Here is a 20,513-nt window from a genome sequence, read left to right on the forward strand (position 1 = left end):
CACTGTAGTTTGTGTTTTTATTCAGCTTGTTGTGCTGTTTGATCTTACATTGCTCTCATTGTACACAGAACAATCATAAAAAGTGTAAAATATGTAAACCTACCTGGTCATTAATCATGATTCTAATCTTATATCTCAGACTCCTTCCAACAATACTCTATTATAGCAAGAAAAAACATTAGACCAGGTAAAGTATGATAAGCTGCTAACGTTTCTCATTAACCTTACACCCATTGCACCACACCTTTTTTTTTTTTTACTTTTTTATCTGATTTCTGCAAGAAAATATGCAGAAATTCATGTATGTAAAATACAGTTAAAGGGATAGTTCACTTAAAAATTAAAATTAGCCCATGATTTACTCACCCTGAAACCATCATGTGGTGTATATGACATTCTTTTTTTAGACGGACACAATAGAAGTTATATTAAAAAATGTCCAGGATGTATTATAGAAATGAGAAACGTTAGCAGATTTTCATACTTTAACTTTTCTAATGTTTGTCTAGCTACATGCACACACGTTCGTGCTTCAGCTTGTGCAAAGCTTACGTTAGCTAGTTAGCCGTGCCTAGCCAGTTTCATCTTTAGGCGGCACATAACAACCAAACATGCAAGATTTAGGGTTTTAGCAACAAACAACATATAAACCCGTTAGACTACATAGCCTTTTTTCACAAAGGGCTGTTTTTGTTCTGACCCCAGAGTCTTCATTCGTTTAAGATTTGTAACTTACCTTATCACCTGCCGCCATTTCCTCTTTCCTTTCTCGTCACAGGGAAAGCGGTAAAATTACAGCTGAATGTCACTTTTTTTTTGTTGACCCTGATCTGTTAACAGATAAACCGAGTCTGATCTTAATAGCACTGCAGCATGGTAGCACTTTATAGCACTGCGGCAAAAACACCAGCGAAAGTCGAAGGTAGGTAGAGAGGACCCGGCCTTTGGACCCGGAAACAGTATTATCGGAGAGTGGTTACGTCACGACTTAATAACCGGATAGGCTCAACCTTCCCTCTCAGTACAAGATTTCTCCATCCATTCATGTGTCTTTCCTCAAACCTTTCACTGATCCTGTCACTCCTGTTCCCTCAGATGACATTTCCACGGATGTACCTCCTCCTCCTCCCGTTCCAGTAGAAGAGGAAACGGTCTATCGCGTCCATAACATCCTGGACTCCCTGCAGCGAGGTCCACGCCTGGAGTACCTGATGGACTGGGAGGACTACGGGCCTGAAGAACGCTCTTGGGTCCTACGGGATTACATCCTGGATCAGACTCTACTCTCCCAGTTCCACGGTGATCATCCGGACCGTCCTGCTCCCAGGGGTCTTGGTCGACCTCGCCGCCGACAGCCCCCTTCTCAGTCGTCGAGAGCCGCCTCGGGAGGAGGGTGTACTGTCAGGATTCCATCCCCATCACGTTCATCATCACCTCCCACTCATTCTCTCTCGCCGCCCACTCAGCCTTTCTCCCGTTCATTATCCCCGGACTACTAATCACCATCACCTGTATCCCATCACCAGAACGCCCTATATACATGCACTCACCCGGCAGTCACTTGTCTGGTCTCGTCATTCCATGACTCACAGACTTATCCACTTACCTGAGACGTGATCGCTTCCCATCTGCCAACCGAAACCTTCTTCCCTGGTCTTCCATCATCGACATCTGCAAGAAAGAGAGAAAGGAGGACTATTACCATCCAGCTAAGCTTCACTGATTATTCTGTAATGTTGTTACCAGGGCACCATACAGACACCATACAGACACCATTCAAAGAACTTGCTATTTTTCTATCAGAGATAGTACTGGCTGCAGATAAAGTCCTAATCCTTGGTAATTTTAATAAACATGTTGATAACGAAAAAGATGCACTGGGATTGGCATATAAAGACATTCTGAACTCTATTGGAGTTAGACAACACGTGTCAGGACCTACTCATTGTTGTAATCATAAACTAGATCTAATATTATCACATGGAATCAATGTTGATGCCGTTGAAATTCTGCAGCAGAGCGATGACATCTCAGATCACTATCTAGTCTCGTCAAGTCAAGTCACCTTTATTTATATAGCGCTTTTTACAATAGAGATTGTTTTAAAGCAGCTTTACAGAGATAACAGGAAACTAATGTTGTAATAGTATTGATAAATACAAAATTAAATGTCCCCAACTAAGAAAGCCAAAAAGCCAATGGTGACAAAGACGAAGAAAGATGAAAAGGCAACAGTGGCAAGGAACCAAAACTCCATCAGGTGACAGAATGGAGAAAAAAACCTTGGGAGAACTCAGGCTCAGTCGGGGGGCCAGTCCTCCTTTGGCCAATGAACGAACAGTGTATGATGATTCAGACATCATTATAGGTAGGGCTGCTCGATTATGGAAAAAATCATAATCACAATTATTTTGGTCAGTATTGAAATCACGATTATGTAAAACGATTATTTCACATGATTTTGGGAACCTGTTGCATTTATTAAAAAACACCTTTCAACAATTCTTAAAAAATTTAAATTTGAACATTTATTGTACTTTTTGAACTATTAAACAGCCCTGCAAACTCACAAGTGGTGAAAAAGGTGACATGTTAACAAAGTAATTTGGGGGTCACAAGGGCGTTATTTACCTTTATAAAGGACAATTTATTAACTTTACTAAATATGTTTTATGTCAAATTCTTACATTTGATCAAATTCAGTTTTAATAAAAAGGGCTGTTATCCATTGAATTAATTTACACTGCAAAATTACAACTGTAAAAATATTATGAGATTAATTTTTAAGCAAATAATAAAATAAAAAATAAAATCAATGATACGTTTAAACAATAAATCAATAGATGGCGACAAGTGGCCGCCTTAACAAATGAATCGAGTCATTCATTAAAACGATTCGTTCAAAATAATGAATCATTCAGTAACAAAACACAGCGCAATATGGTTGCTTTTCTTTTTTAACTATTTTCGTCGGTGAAATAGAACAAAACCAGTCAATATTGCATCTAAAACGTGAGTTACTACATATAAACTAGACCAGTGGTTTTCAAACCCTGGGTCGCGACCCTCGGGTGGGTCGCGAGAATTACAGTTTTTCTCCATTGGTTTGGCTCATTTATTGAAACAGAAATTACATTCTCAAACCTCTACGATCATTTGGCAAAACAGTCTTACAGTTCCGCAGAACACTATAGCTCACTTGCAAAAGCTCATATCTCTCCCAAAACTGTTCACTCATGCTTCAAAACTAAATTCCTTTCCCATATAAAGAGTCAGTGCCATGAAAATGGCAACGATCCTTCTCATTTGCTTTGGCTCATTTCTTGAAACAGACCGGACATTCTCAACACTCTTGGTGCTTTTGCCAAAATAACGTGGATGGTTCAGCACAACACCATGGTTCACCTGCAAAAGCTTATACCTCTTCCAAAACAGTTACCCCCTTGTGTCAAAACTAAATTTCCTTCTCATTTAAACAGTCAGTGCCCCCAAAATGCTTCGTCCCTTGGGCATTGTGTAAGCACTGCAAGTCAAAATGTTTAGATGTTTTGTCACTATGGCAGAGGACCATTGAAATATCACTCATGTCCACCTTTCAGTCTTAGCCCTGTCCTTTATAGACAATGGTTACTGTACTGTTTTTTGTCTAGCTAACAGAATACAATTGTGTATAAAACTGAAAAAAAGAAATAGGATTAATGGGTAAGAGTAGCCTCCAAGGTTTGACATCACACATTGCACTCATACTGCCAAGGAAATTGTATCCATTATCATTCACACACATAAAGTAACTTCGATACATCAGAGTAAAAAGAAAATGTATATAGCATAATATACTGTAATATAAACACACAAACAAAAAACAATGAAAATTATATGCAGCCTACAGTGCTGTAAATAAAGCTGTAGTTTCACAACTAACAGTTCTTCACTGGTCGCTGTCTTCACCCTCCCTCTCCTGGCCACCGTCCTCACCCTCCTGGCCATCCACACGCTGCTGTCTGTCTGGCCACAGATTCTCGTCCACATAACAGCGTATATTCTCCCTTGCGATGCAACGAGGGGAAGAAACGGCGTGCATGTCGCAACCATCCCCTAGACTGATCTCATGTAATATCCTCACACGCAGCGTCCATTGCATAGAGCAGGGACCTCTGATCTTAAGCCCGATGCTCATACACTCTCCACCTCCAAGCGGAGAAATACTCCTCAATAGGATTGAGGAAAGGAGAGTAAGGTGGTAGGAACACCATGACAATCCTTGGATGAGTAGTGAACCAGGCCCTGATGAGTGGGCCACGATGGAAATCCCCATTGTCCCATACAATGGCATATTATGGCAGGTGAGGGCCTACGAAACCTCTCTCATTTTCAGGGATCAAATCAAAATGAAGGCAGTCCTATAAGATGAGGAGATTCTGTGTATTGTATGGGCCAAGACTGGGGATGTAAGTGGCCACACCATTCTCAGATATGGCAGCACACATAGTAATATTGCCCCCTCGCTGACCTGGGACATCCACCTGTCATGGGTCACCATCTATTTCTGCACTACAGTCCCCAGAATCCTCTTTGGCGCACCTGCAATCACTTTCCCCTAAATTATCACCTGCACCTGGTTACAATCAATTACCTCATCACCCAGCTCTATAAAACTCTCACGGATACCTCAGTCATTGTCAAGCCTCCAACAGGAACAGACCCAAACCCAAACCCAGTCACTAAGAAACTCTCCGTGTCATTCAGCAGCAAGTAATGTAACGTATACTTACCTTTAGTATACTAACCTGTCTATCCATGTTCTGATGTCCTCAGGATCCACGCTACGGTCCCTGCCCGGTCCTGAACCCATGTATCCTTCCTGAATATCGTTCGCCTATGGATAACCTGAAAGAAAGAAAGCAAGTATCACAGAACTGAGTTAGTTTGATGTAAAGCACACTGAAGAGGACCTGCTCACCTGAAAGTCTACACGTCAGAGTATCCTCCTTCTATTCACCTTTGAGCACGCACCTTGTATGTGACGAAATAAAGTTTATGTTCATTCACTTACCTCTGTCTCCGAGCCTGTATCCTGACACCACCATGGCCCGGTGGCCAATAATATTACGGCCACGTCTTCGGCTCTTGGCCAGGTTGAAGCCAGCTTCATCCACAAACACGAGGATGTGATGGGTCTCGTTTCCTTCCAATGCCATTATTCTCTACAATGGCGTAAAAAAAAGAAAATATCAAATCAGTCATACAGAAGAGTCATACACTACAGATACAGACAATTACATAGGAATGTTATATGTTCTCCACAATTTCAATATACTACTGACCACTACTCCAGTGGTTCCAAACCTGGAGTACATGTACCCCTATGCAGAGGTACTACAGAGGGTATTTGACAGAAAGGGGAGGGGTAAAATCATCAATGACTAGACTTACTGAAATGTAACAGTAAAACCCACAGTATTAGATAGATTTACATGGGAGGTACTAATTGCAGCTCTTTGACCCCTTTTCTTATTGTATGTTAAATTCTTCAAAATAAGGATTATAATGATAATTTCATCATACAGTAAGCTGAAGTTTTTAGGCAAAATGTTGAAGTCAGATAAATCAAATACTTGCATACCTGGATAACCTGGATACACAAATCAGGTAAAGTTGGTACTGAAGCCAAAAAAGTTTGGGAACCACTGTTTAATTGTAAAATGGTTATAACGATGGACAACCAGTAACTGACTTACATGTACATACTGGTACTGCAGCTCTTTTACTCTATCAGAGTTCCTCTCAAAAAAATCAGGTACCCTATAAATTTGCTTCATTGTCATCTGATGCTTCTTCAATTTCCGGTCTATTGTGAAGATGCTTATATAGTTGACATTTTGGAACATGGCATTGTCTTGTAGGATTGCAGCGCGGATCTATCTCAATGTGATGGCATTATTTGCCATCACCATGTTACAGATCTCTTGTTCTTGTTGTTCATTGAGAAGTTTTCCTCTGCCACCCGTGTAAGGTTGTCGTCCAATCCTAGACATAGAATTCAAAGGACAACACTCCATTCATAATGCATTCCTAAGGTATTCCTTACAGAATGTGTTACCTATGTAATAGTATTGTTGTTTTACTTACAGTAACTTTACAACAATTCTAATGCATCACTGCACAGTGACTGGAATACTACTGTAAACTGTATCATCAAAACTGTTGAAAATAAACTATTCCATAGTTTATTTTCTCCAATGCTTTTTCTTGTCATTTTTAGTATCATAACATCCCATTGAGGTAAGATATTACTGTAGGCCTATCACACACACACACACACACACACACACACTAAATGAATAGGTAAATGTGTAAATAAATATATTTCTTGCTCTATGCACAGTGTCCTGACCTTTACAACATATAATTCCGTCACTGACTGACCACATACCTGTTTTCCCTGCGAAAGGTTTGGATGATGGAGGAGACTGTAGAGCGAGGCACATTAAGCTGCACTCGGCGACCTGCCTCCGCCATTGTGAGGCCATGGTTGATGACATGGTCTATAATTGTGGCCCGAATTTCAATCGGGACAGTATGGTGTCTTCGTGCTCCTCGGCCTCTTCCCCCATTCCACACCCTTCCTCCTCCTCCTCCTCCTCTTCTTCTTCTTCTTCTTCTTCTTCCTCTTCCTTCAAGCAGGCAGTTGCCCTTTTTCATTTCCTTGGCCAGGTGCCTCCATGTTCAGAAATTGTACTAGTCCTGCATAGTCAACCTCTTTACATACAGTTTTGGCAGCATTCACAGTCATGGAAACTAAACATACTGTTTGATTGGTCATCTGAGTTTTGTGAAACTCCTCCTTCGTAGTCAAGTTCTAGTTACACCTGACTGTCAATTGTTGTAATAAATGTATCAAATGTTCCAAGGGATTCATATATGGTATTCATGGTATTATGTTCTTGCCTAATTTTGACAATTGAACAGACTATTGTGCATGTGATGACTTATACAATGAAATGACGCTGACATGTTTTGGAGCGAACAACCATTAGACTGAGAATTAACAATCAGTTTAGATCAACAAGATCTATTTACTGGGAAATTGTGCTAAATGTAGGCTACCTGTACTTAATCATTTGGAAAGATGAATTGAGACATTGAGACATGTACTTAGACATTGGCAATTTGATGAAAGGAATGAGAAATTAAATTCTGTTGTGAACAACTGCCAAGTGGTTTGGATGTTGGTCCATGTTGTTTTGAGAATGTAATTTCTGTTTCAAGAAATGAGCCAAACCAATGGAGAAAAACTGTAAAAAATGGGTCGCCAGTGATTTATAAAAAAAAAATTAATTCCGTTTTCTAATAATATTAATATTAATAATAATAGCATTTTAGAAGTACACTAAAAACCATTCAAATTCATGTAAAATAAATAATCCACGTGTCACCTGACCGGCTGACCGAACTAGCCTACTCGTAGCCATAGGCAACACAAAACAAAAAACCTTGACGAAACGAAACAAACTGAACGAAATGCTTCTCCTGACATGCGTGTTGCCCTCTCGTCCTGCGAACCGGCTTGGGACCAGATTATGCAGAATAAGCAGTCCCACCCATCTCATTAATATATAGGCCTACACAAAACACGCACTCGTTCGCTCCATTCCGCAACAAACACGTTCGCTCCATCGGCAGCAACACACAAACACTCGTCGTTCCTTCCGCAACACACTCTCGTTCGCTCCATTGGCAGCAACAAACACATTTCTGATCAATAGATTTGTTTTCCTAAAAATTGTAATCAACACTAACTTTATTCTCATTTGAATTATAAATATGTTTGCTTTTAAACTGTGTGTGATTTTGGTTGGGTGACAGTTGTAGGTTAAGTTTGACAAGAGTTTACAGTTTGACAAAGACACAATGTTGTGTTTTATTGCGAGTGTAGGCTACACAAATTTAAATAAAAACTTTGCACTTTGAATGGTGTTATGTATGAACAAAGTGACGGAGTATGCTTTTGTTTCCAGTGCCGCGCCTCACACATACACAAATACTGCATTCCAGGCTGCCGAAATAAAATATGATAATAAAATAGTCAACCTAATATAAAATCACACTGCTCTGTTTAAATAGCAGTAGTAGGCCTACAATTCGTACCATTCAGCGTAAGCAACGCTCAACTGTGATGTTTCCAAGCACATTTTTGCGTAGCTATGTGAAAAAAGGCTGATTTTTTTTCCTGTCGATATTGCAACTTGAGTGAAGTTGCTACAAAGCCTATAATAAAGAATAGTTTACCATCAAATACATCGCGAATGTTGAAACATTTTGATTCTAATGAGAGAGTTACGTGAGCATAATGCCCCTTACTTTTACTTCCGCTTTAAATTATTTCGTTTTGGCTTGTTTATAGTTTTTTTTTAATTATTATTCTTGTTCTGTTCTGAATATTACATTTAAAGAATTTGTTGTGGAATATGTTTTGTGTATTTTTTAATGCAGCAAACGAGGCTATTAATTGGTTAAAATTCCTGTAGGCCTATAGCTTGATCAAATTATTTCAGAATCGACTTTGCGTAGCAATCGCGTCAAGGATCAGCAAGTGCACGTGCATCATCAGAAGTGGTTAAAAAAGTGCTGAGCTGAGCACAAGCCTATGGGTCGCGTCAAAAAAGAAAAGAAAAAAAGGGTCCCTCTTGAAAAAGTTTGAAACTAGACTACTTGTTTATTAAACCATAAATTCAATTTTCAAGTTCAACATTTGCAATCGTGATATTATAGAACAGCCCTTAGTCGTGTTATGTTACTTAACTATATCATATGTTATAAATAAATAAAAACTCAACATTTCTACCTCAGTATGTTTCTTCTTTGAGTTTTTGTGTGAGCTGTTAGGCTCATTTGTTTTGATTTCTCCACTAATGTCTCTCTCACAAATAGACAGGCATCGCAGCTCCCAGAAACTATCCATTACCAATCTCTGTTTACACTGACTGATCGGTCGGGCAAGTAAAACTCTCTTTCACTTGAAACTTAAAAATCCCCTTTTCCTGGACAAGCAGACAAGTGTTGATGTCGCTCCCTGTGTTCATTCTCGATTTGTTTCATGCTGTAAAGCGGAACAGATGATCAGGGGCCTCATTTATAAACGTTGCGTACGCACAAAAGAAGGCTTACGCTGCTCTCTACGCAATAATTGCAAACTTGACCAGTAGCACCTCAATGCAATAATTCTGTAATGCTGTCTTGGCCCTGTATTCAAATGCTAATAGCTCCGTTAGAATGAAAAATGGCACAACGTCAAGATTTAATCTTAAACGTGGGATCCGACAAGGATGCCCAATCAGCCCTTATCTGTTTTTACTTTGCATGCAAATTCTTACCTCTCATATTTCTAATAGCATCATGAAAGGTATTAGCATAGCAGGTAAAGAAATACTCATCAGCCAATTAGCTGATGATACGACAATTTTTCTTAAGAATGCCAGTCAGGTGCCTATTGCCTTAAAAATTATTGAAGAATTTTCCACAGCTTCTGGCTTGACCTTAAATTTAAGCAAATGTCAATTATTACCTGTCAAAGATTGTAAGGATCAGAATATTTGTAAGATTCCCAACCGAGAGGAAGCAAATTATTTAGGCTTAATCATTTGTAAAGATGAAAAGAGAAGAATCCTATTAAACTTTCCACCGCTTATTAAAAAAACACAAACCAAATTAAATCAATGGTTGCAGAGAGACCTAACAGTAAGAGGGAGAGTCTTGCTCTCAAAAGCAGAAGGCTTGTCTCGACTAACATATGCAGCTCTTTCTGTCCATGTAGACAACAAAACTTGTAAGGATATTGATTGTATGCTATTTAACTTTATTTGGAAGAATAGAACTGTCACATGCCTGTCCTGTCTTGTGTTGCACATGGGTGTTTTGTTATTGTGGGCCATGTGCTCTTGTCCTTGTCTGATCCCTCCCCCTCGTTACCTGATTATTGTTTGAGTTCTTCCACCTGTCCCCTCTTGATTTGTTCCCTTCTTAAGTCTCCTCTTGTTTGCAGTCTTTGTCGGATCGTTGTCTAATGTTTCCTGTTCCCTGTGATCCTCCTGTAAGTTTCATGTTCTGTTTTTGTTTTATATGTATTAGTTATGTTTTCCCCCTCGTGGGTTTTGTTTTATGTTTATGTTTTCTTTTGTAAATAAATATAATTTCTCCTGCACTTGAGTACTCACACTTTTTTCCTTACCTGTTCCGTGACATAACGATCCGACCTAATGAGGACTCAGCGGAGAAGAGGGGCCATGCCAGGGACTGTTCACGCTCCGTTTGCCCAGCGAGAGACTGTTCACGTCACGTCTGCCCAGCGAGAGACTGTTCACGTCACGTCTGCCCAGCGAGAGACTGTTCACGTCACGTCTGCCCAGCGAGAGACTGTTCACGTCACGTCTGCCCAGCGAGAGACTGTTCACGTCACGTCTGCCCAGCGAGAGACTGTTCACGTCACGTCTGCCCAGCGAGAGACTGTTCACGTCACGTCTGCCCAGCGAGAGACTGAGCACGTCCAGTCTGCCCAGTCAGAGACTGAGCACGTCCAGTCTGCCCAGTCAGAGACTGAGCACGTCCAGTCTGCCCAGTCAGAGACTGAGCACGTCCAGTCTGCCCAGTCAGAGACTGAGCACGTCCAGTCTGCCCAGTCAGAGACTGAGCACGTCCAGTCTGCCCAGTCAGAGACTGAGCACGTCCAGTCAGAGACTGAGCACGTCCAGTCAGAGACTGAGCACGTCCAGTCAGAGACTGAGCACGTCCAGTCAGAGACTGAGCACGTCCAGTCAGAGACTGAGCACGTCCAGTCAGCCCAGTCAGAGACTGAGCACGTCCAGTCTGCCCAGTCAGAGACTGAGCACGTCCAGTCAGAGACTGAGCACGTCCAGTCAGAGACTGAGCACGTCCAGTCAGAGACTGAGCACGTCCAGTCAGAGACTGAGCACGTCCAGTCAGAGACTGAGCACGTCCAGTCAGAGACTGAGCACGTCCAGTCAGAGACTGAGCACGTCCAGTCAGAGACTGAGCACGTCCAGTCAGAGACTGAGCACGTCCAGTCTGCCCACGTCCAGTCAGAGACTGAGCACGTCCAGTCTGCCCAGGTCCAGTCAGAGACTGAGCACGTCCAGTCTGCCCAGTCAGAGACTGAGCACGTCCAGTCTGCCCAGTCAGAGACTGAGCACGTCCAGTCTGCCCAGTCAGAGACTGAGCACGTCCAGTCTGCCCAGTCAGAGACTGAGCACGTCCAGTCTGCCCAGTCAGAGACTGAGCACGTCCAGTCTGCCCAGTCAGAGACTGAGCACGTCCAGTCTGCCCAGTCAGAGACTGAGCACGTCCAGTCTGCCCAGTCAGAGACTGAGCACGTCCAGTCTGCCCAGTCAGAGACTGAGCACGTCCAGTCTGCCCAGTCAGAGACTGAGCACGTCCAGTCTGCCCAGTCAGAGACTGAGCACGTCCAGTCTGCCCAGTCAGAGACTGAGCACGTCCAGTCTGCCCAGTCAGAGACTGAGCACGTCCAGTCTGCCCAGTCAGAGACTGAGCACGTCCAGTCTGCCCAGTCAGAGACTGAGCACGTCCAGTCTGCCCAGTCAGAGACTGAGCACGTCCAGTCTGCCCAGTCAGAGACTGAGCACGTCCAGTCTGCCCAGTCAGAGACTGAGCACGTCCAGTCTGCCCAGTCAGAGACTGAGCACGTCCAGTCTGCCCAGTCAGAGACTGAGCACGTCCAGTCTGCCCAGTCAGAGACTGAGCACGTCCAGTCTGCCCAGTCAGAGACTGAGCACGTCCAGTCTGCCCAGTCAGAGACTGAGCACGTCCAGTCTGCCCAGTCAGAGACTGAGCACGTCCAGTCTGCCCAGTCAGAGACTGAGCACGTCCAGTCTGCCCAGTCAGAGACTGAGCACGTCCAGTCTGCCCAGTCAGAGACTGAGCACGTCCAGTCTGCCCAGTCAGAGACTGAGCACGTCCAGTCTGCCCAGTCAGAGACTGAGCACGTCCAGTCTGCCCAGTCAGAGACTGAGCACGTCCAGTCTGCCCAGTCAGAGACTGAGCACGTCCAGTCTGCCCAGTCAGAGACTGAGCACGTCCAGTCTGCCCAGTCAGAGACTGAGCACGTCCAGTCTGCCCAGTCAGAGACTGAGCACGTCCAGTCTGCCCAGTCAGAGACTGAGCACGTCCAGTCTGCCCAGTCAGAGACTGAGCACGTCCAGTCTGCCCAGTCAGAGACTGAGCACGTCCAGTCTGCCCAGTCAGAGACAGATCCGGAAATGCCCATTTGTGTGGCCGCCAAGGCACTTACGGACTATCTGGAGCGTCTGGCTCGGATCCTGGACATGCCCGTGTCTGCTGTTCCAGAGCCGGAGCCAGTGTCTCCTGTTTCAGAGGCGGAGCCAGTGTCTGCGGTTCCAGAGCCGGAGGCAGAGCCAATGCCTGTTCCAGAGCCAGAGGCAGAGCCAATGCCTGTTCCAGAGCCAGAGGCAGAGCCAGTGCCTGTTCCAGAGCCGGAGACCGTGCCTGTTCCAGAGCCGGAGACCGAGCCAGTGCCCGTTCCAGAGCCGGAGGCAGACCCAGTGTCTGTTCCAGAGCCGGAGCCAGTGTCTGCTGTTCCAGAGCCGGAGGCAGAGCCAGTGCCTGTTCCAGAGCCAAGGCCTGTTCCAGAGCTGGAGCCAGTGTCTGCGGTTCCAGAGCCAGAGGCAGAGCCAATGCCTGTTCTGGAGACAGAGCCAGTGCCCGTTCCAGAGCCGGAGGCAGAGCCAGTGTCTGTTCCAGAGCCGGAGCCAGTGTCTGCGGTTCCAGAGCCAGAGGCAGAGCCAATGCCTGTTCTGGAGACAGAGCCAGTGCCCGTTCCAGAGCGGGAGGCAGAGCCAATGCCTGTTCCAGAGCCGGAGGCAGAGCCAATGCCTGTTCCAGAGCCAGAGGCAGAGCCAATGCCTGTTCCAGAGCCAGAGGCAGAGCCAATGCCTGTTCCAGAGCCGGAGGCAGAGCCAATGCCTGTTCCAGAGCCAGAGGCAGAGCCAATGCCTGTTCCAGAGCCAGAGGCAGAGCCAGTGCCTGTTCCAGAGCCGGAGACCGTGCCTGTTCCAGAGCCGGAGACCGAGCCAGTGCCCGTTCCAGAGCCGGAGGCAGACCCAGTGTCTGTTCCAGAGCCGGAGCCAGTGTCTGCTGTTCCAGAGCCGGAGGCAGAGCCAGTGCCTGTTCCAGAGCCAAGGCCTGTTCCAGAGCTGGAGCCAATGTCTGTTCCAGAGCCAGCGCCTGTTCGAGCGCCAGAGCCAGTGTTTGTTTCTGTGTTTGTGTTTGTTCTTGTGACTGTTACAGTTCTTGTGTCTGTTCCTGAGCCGGTGTCTGTTGTTCCTGAGCCGGAGGCAGAGCCAAGGCCTGTTCCAGAGCTGGAGCCAATGTCTGTTCCAGAGCCAGCGCCGGTTCCAGCGCCAGAGCCAGTGTTTGTTTCTGTGTTTGTATTTGTTCTTGTGACTGTTACAGTTCTTGTGTCTGTTCCTGAGCCGGTGTCTGTTGTTCCTGAGCCGGTGTCTGCTGTTCCTGAGCCGGTGTCTGCTGTTCCTGAGCCGGTGTCTGCTGTTCCTGAGCCGGTGTCTGCTGTTCCTGAGCCGGTGTCTGCTGTACCTGAGCCGGTGTCTGCTGTACCTGAGCCGGTGTCTGCTGTACCTGAGCCGGTGTCTGCTGTACCTGAGCCGGTGTCTGCTGTACCTGAGCCGGTGTCTGCTGTACCTGAGCCGGTGTCTGCTGTTCCTGAGCCGGTGTCTGCTGTTCCTGAGCCGGTGTCTGCTGTTCCTGAGCCGGTGTCTGCTGTTCCTGAGCCGGTGTCTGCTGTTCCTGAGCCGGTGTCTGCTGTTCCTGAGCCGGTGTCTGCTGTTCCTGAGCCGGAGCCACCGTCGTGGCCGCCCGATGGGGGGTCTTCACCGCCCTGGCCGCCCGATGGGTCTTCTTCTTCGCCCTGGCCGCCCGATGGGTCGTCTGCTTCGCCCTGGCCGCCCGATGGGTCGTCTGCTTCGCCCTGGCCGCCCGATGGGTCGTCTGCTTCGCCCTGGCCGCCCGATGGGTCGTCTGCTTCGCCCTGGCCGCCCGATGGACGGTCTGCTTCGCCCTGGCCGCCCGATGGACTGTCTGCTTCGCCATGGCCGCCCGATGGACTGTCTGCTTCGCCATGGCCGCCCGAGGGGTTTTCACCGCCATGGCCGCCCGAGGGGTCTGTTGCTGTTCCTGAGCCGGGTTCTGTTCCTGTGCCGTGGTCGCCCTAGTGGTCGTCTTCGCCCTGGTCATCACCGCCCTGACCGCCCGAGGGGTCTTCACCGCCCTGGCCGCCTGAGGGGTCTTCACCGCCTTGGCCACCGATGTGATTTATTAAGGGAAAAATGCATTGGATGTGCTTGCGCACGGTTTTATAAATCCGAATATTTCTGTGCGTACGCACGTCCTATGTTTCATCCGTACGCCACTTCTGACGCAAATCCTACGCAAAGTTTTATAAATGAGGCCCCAGGTCATGTGCGCGCACACTGCCGTTCGCTTGAAATGAGGCGCTACAGTGATCGAGCAGAATGAGTTTGCGACAGCTCGAGAGACGTCTATGGTCTCACTCCAGTCTACATTAAATTAGCCGATTGTTATTAAGTTTATTGTGCTTGCAATTTATGACTGTATCTGGCTGAGAGAGTTTATGGCTTCGGGAGGGGTGGATGTGCGCGTGCGCGAGCCATCAGACCACAAGACAAAATAAAAGTGTTCTTGCAAAACAGAACATGGCAAAATAATCGTTTTTACTCAATTGTACTATTTTGGAGAAATCGAATTTCGATTTCAATTTCGATTTTGGTTGGGAGCCAAAATCGAAATTGAAATCGAAATTCGATTAATTGCACAGCCCTAGTTATAGGTCAGAAGTCAGATGGGATCAGAACTTTCACAATATTTATCCAGTTCATCTGGTTGGGGTCGGAGTCATCACGCCGTTATGGAGACGAGTTTGTTGAGGTGTCCATGAGGCCTTCACAGGGTTGATGAGGCTGGCACTTCAGGGATGCGTTGTCGTCGTGTCCATGCACCGGATGCAACGGTGTCCTTCATCAGATATGGATATGGAATGGATCCAGCAGTTTGCGTTAGACCTCGGGATAAACAGAGAGACTAATATTAGAGTAGACGCCATCCTTCTTATGATGTACAAAGTACATCAGAATTTATGGAAAGTGTTCCCGGTTCCGGCTGATCTGAACTATGCAGCCTAACATTGAATTATAGAAGTCTATAATGTGTTATGTGTATGCTAAGCCAAAGAGATATGTTTTTAGTCTAGATTTGAACTGACAGACTGTGTCTGCTTCCCGGACCATGTTAGGAAGATTGTTCCAAAGTTTTGGTGCTAAATAGGAAAAGGATCTACCGCCAGCAGTCGATTTAGATATTCTAGGTATTATCAACTGGCCAGAATTTTGAGATCGCAATAGACGTGAAGGAGTATAATGCGTTAAGAGCCCATTCAAGTACTGGGGAGCTAAACCATTTAGTGCTTTGTAAGTAATCAGCAATAATTTAAAATGTATACGATGTAAAATAGGGAGCCAACGCAGTGTTGACAGAACAGGGCTAATATACTTCCTGGTTCTGGTAAGAACTCTAGCGGCTGCATTTTGGACCAACTGTTGTTTTTGTATTAAACGTGCAGGGCAACCACCCAGTAGAGCATTAAAATAATCTAGCCTTGATGTCATGAACGAATGAACCAATTGTTCTTCAGGAACAGAAGAGGTGAGACGATGACGACGGAATCCACACCAAGACAAACAATAATCCAACACCAACGATAAACCACGGAAACCACGAACACTGGAAAAGCGGGAAGACAGGACTGGAACACCGACACGGAAACATCAAACAACGATCTGACAAAGAGGATGAAAACCGGTGAGTATTTATAAGGTGAGGAAATGGGCTACAGCTGGCGATGATATGATGATCAGCTGGAGCGGATCAGGTAATGACACAACACTCTCACGCCTACTACACATGTGCATTCATACAACAACATAAACACAAGACGAGAAGGAACCAGAGAATGAGTATACCGTGACATCCCATTTAGACACTTTTTAGCAACTGCCATTTTCATGACACGTAACAGCTTAAATAATCACGAGTTGGATAATACTGATGTATTTTATGTCATAGAATAAAACGTCAAAGTGTCTTGAGCTTGTGTTCCCCACAGACCGTATTTCAGCCATAAACCCCATTCAAAAAAACCTTTGACTTCGAGACGATGGAACCGGAAGTGATAAAATGCTAACTCGTTTGTGCGTTTGGCCTACAAATTTACATCATATCTGTACCACTCTATAGATGTCCTGTGTTTTTGTTAATTGTCCACCTCCAGTTTAGCTCAAGGTGAAGGTTTGGTTGTTTAGTGAGGCTCGGTCAGCCCCTGCTGGTAGATGCAGTAATTACAGCATTCTGGGGCCAAAGATCATCTTTCTCTAATGAAGGACATTGAATACTAGCCGTGTGTTCAGACGGAGATTTGTTTGCAAGCAAAATAGCAGAACACTTAATATGCTTAATTACCACATTTAGTTTTATATAACACTCTTTAGCTATTTTCCTCTGGATGAACAGAATCAGTTGATCTCTTAGCTGTATGTTCTTCTCCCTTGATGTTGCCAGTCTCGGAAAGAGTCAACATATCAATTGTATAAAAGGCAACATATATTGTAGGACGTCTTTATTGCGGAGTCTCCAGGAGTGACTGCGGTTCAGTGAGGAGCAGTTCAGAACTGTTGGAGAGACAAATAGCATCTTCAGAGGTATTTGTGGTTACTCAAGTTTTATGTGAAGGAAGTTAATGAAGGAATATGAAGGAAGTTGGATGTTTCTTTAAGAATGAATCTTACAGCAGTGAACCAAACTGATGACTGTCAGGAATATTCCTTTCCAGAGAGATCTGTTTCTTTCTCTGTCTATGTGATTCTGTATGTGTCCGCAGCAGCTGTGGCTCTTCTGACCGTGTGTGGAAACCTGCTGGTCATCATCTCTGTTAGTCACTTCAAGCAGCTCCACACTCCTGCTAACATCCTCATCCTCTCTTTAGCTGCGTCTGATCTGCTGGTCGGAGTTTTTGTGATGCCACTTTATTTGTCTTGGCTCATTGAGTCATGTTGGATTTCTGGACCAGTGATGTGCTCGGTGTTTAAATTAGTGAATTTTCAAGCAACAAGTGTGTCTGTTCACACTGTGGTTCTAATAGCAGTTGATTGGTTTCTGGCTTTACATTCTCCTTTTGTTTACTCAGAGAAAATCTCACCCACTGTGATCTGCATAGCCATTTTTTTTAACTAGCTATTTTCACTCCTTTAGAACTTCACTATTCTCTTCATTAATGGAAACTTCACTGTTATGTGTCCAGGAGAATGTCTTTATACTGTAGATGGGGTTTCATCCTTCATTGATCTCCTGGTTGTGTTTCTTATGCCATGTACAGTCATCATAATATTATACAGTCATGTTTTTGTCATTGCTAGGAAACATGTGACTGCTATAAGAGCCCTTCAGGTTCACAACAGCAAAGAATCCTTTAAAAACAGAGTCAGTGACAAATCAGAGCGAAAAGCTGCGATACTGCTGGGGATTCTGGTCTTTGTGTTTCTCCTGTGTTTACTGCCATATTATATTTGTTCTGTAATGATTCCATACGACCATGCTGACTTATTTTATGTCAGAGATGTTACTGTAATATTTTTCTTCCTGAACTCCACCATTAATCCCATCATTTACGCCTTATTCTATCCCTGGTGTAAAGTGTTACTATCTTCTTATAGTATATTACGAGGAGACTGTGGATTGTCTTTAGCTCGACTTTATTCCAACATGTTGTAACATAACAGACTTGAATCAATATCTGATTAACATTTCTCGTGCATACGTACTAACGTATACCCAATCACAGGTCGTAACTGGTTCACGTGACATCTCCCCCTTTTAGTCTGGGGACTCATTCTGTATTAAACAAAACCACTATTTCTAAGTACCTTTTTTTTCTTTAATTTCTCTTATTCTATTTATCAATATTATTCTTTTCAAACTTACTGTTCAAGTAAACATTGACAGTAATACAAATGAACAAGAGAGTATAAACAAACAAACGTTCTGCTCAAACTTTTCTCCTTTTCCTTTAACATACCCGGACTGTAATCATTTGTAAACATTACTAGCTAACCCCTTTCTCCTGACTTAATAAGTCAGCTTGACAGCAGGCTTCACAGCACGCCCAGAGCGTGTCCTCAATACTCTGGGTGACGATGTCATGCTACCAGACTCAGAGTCAGTTTGGGTCATGTGGGTGGCAGATGCCATTCTACCCGGTGGGGTGGAGACTTCTTTTGACGGTGTCTGAGTGTTGTTCCTTTCTTGGCTGACAATCTGCAGATGCCTCCGGTTTCATCTGGTGGTGTCTCCTTGTGGCGTTTTCACCACAAACGTACGTGGAGTGGAACCCGAAGCTTGGATCACCCCGGACCCTCTCCATTTCTTCTCTGCGTCGGTTTTCAGTCGCACTCTGTCACCAACGCTTATGGGAGGAAGCAGCTTTGCTGTGTATCTCCTGTTGTAGGTGTATTCTTAGGCCTGCTTAGCTTTGGCATCTGTCTTTCTGACTGTAGACAGATTGGGCCATGCCGGTCTCAACTGATGGTAGATCTTGGGGACTGTGGTTCGCAGTCTCCTTCCCATGAGGAGTCTGGCTGGGCTATCTTTTGTCGGCTCCGTTGCTGTGTCCCTGTAGATCAGGAGAGCTAGCTGGGGGTCTTGTTGCCTTAGATTCTTTAGCGGTCCTGACAGCTCGCTACGCCATCCCATTAGCCTGGGGATGGTATGGGCTCGATGTAGTATGCTTAATGTCATACTTGGATGTGAAGACCTGGAACTGCCGTGAGGTGAACTGCGGGCCGTTATCCATAATCAGCTCTTCAGGCATCCCGAACCGTGTGAATATACTCATCAGCTTACTTGTAACTGCTTCACTGGTGGTCTGGGTGAGACTCAGTATTTCAAGCCATCTTGAATAATAGTCAATAACAACCAGGAAGTGCTTTCCTTTAAATTCACAAAGATCTGCAGCTAGTTTTTGCCAAGGGAGTTCCGGCAAAGGCGTTGTGATGAGTGGTTCCCGGTTTTGGCTTGGTTTGTGCTCATTACAGTGTGGGCATGAGGAGACTTTCTCCTTTACCGCTTGGCCAATCCTTGGCCACCAGATGGCATCTTTGTATCTCTCCCTGGATTTGTTTAGGCCTTGATGCCCATGGTGGATCCTCTCCAGCATATCATTTCTCATTGTTTGTGGGATCACTATTTGGTTTCCCTTCTTTACCAGTCCATTATGCTCACCAAGACTACTTCTCTCCATAAAATAGTCTAAAGCTGGTCTGACGACATCCCTTTCATATCGCGGCCAGCCAGACTTAATGTATTGTCTGACTTTCTGCAAGGTTTCATCCTTCTCTGTCTCTGCCTTTATGTTCTCCAGCACTGTTTTGGGCCGTTCCAGCTCTTCGATGGCGTCCACGTATGCCTGGATGTCCTCACTCAGGTTTGTATTGTCCACTTTTGACTCTGGGTGCCTCGACAGCACATCAGGTACTATCATGTTCTTACCTGGGATGTACTCCGTTAGTAGCTTCATTAGGCGGATCATAAGTCGCTGGCAACTCAGTGGAGTTTTGTCTAGGTCTCTGTGGTTGATGAGTGTCACCAGTGGTTTATGGTCGGTAAGTAATTTGTAGCTTTCCAGACCACACAGATACAGATAGAACTTTTCTGAAGCCCATACACTAGCAAGACACTCCTTTTCTATCTGTGCATACTTCTTTTCCGCTTCATTTAGTGTGCGAGAGCAATAGTCTACTGGTTTGAGTGTGCCTCCATGATTTTGCAGCAGCACTCCTCCTAATCCATTACTGGATGTGTCAGCACCTACTACAGTGGGTAGTCTTGGATCAAAGTACTGAAGAACAGGTGCAGAGGATATCAATGTTTTTACCTTCTTGAAGGCTGCTTCTTGCTGCGAGTCCCACGCCCATGCTACTGTATTCTTTAACAGCTCATTAAGGGGATGAAGGATTTGTGATATGTTGGGTATGTATCTGCCAACATAATTTAACATACCAAGTACCCTTTTTAACTGACTCACATTCGTAGGTGTCTCCAGGGCGGTGATGGCGGACACTCTTTCTGGGCTTGGAGTCACGCCCTCCTGACTGATAACCTGACCCAGGAAGTGAAGGGAAGCCTGCCTGAACATACACTTCTGGCGGTTGAGTTTTAGGCCAGATGCGCGGATTGTCTCCATCACCCTTTTCAGGCAGCGGTCATGCTCTTCCAGAGTGGTTCCGAACACAAGTATGTCGTCCATGTAAACTACCGTGCCCTCGTGATCCTGCAGTAGTTCTTGCATCCTCCTTTGGAATATCTCCGGTGCCGATGTTATC

General features: G+C 45.0%; 1 protein-coding gene across 1 annotated transcript; it reads left to right on the plus strand.

Moving 5' to 3' along the window:
- The first annotated feature begins 16,914 nt into the window (after window positions 1-16,914).
- On the plus strand, window positions 16,915-17,907 carry LOC143728995 (trace amine-associated receptor 13c-like). Its single transcript, XM_077219973.1, is given in 1 exon segment — window positions 16,915-17,907. A coding segment is annotated over 1 exon segment (993 nt).
- Window positions 17,908-20,513: the final 2,606 nt, after the last annotated feature.

Source organism: Siphateles boraxobius, unplaced genomic scaffold (assembly GCF_051911475.1).
Source record: "Siphateles boraxobius isolate OS27281-9 unplaced genomic scaffold, OSU_SipBor_1 8, whole genome shotgun sequence".
NCBI lineage: Eukaryota > Metazoa > Chordata > Actinopteri > Cypriniformes > Leuciscidae > Siphateles > Siphateles boraxobius.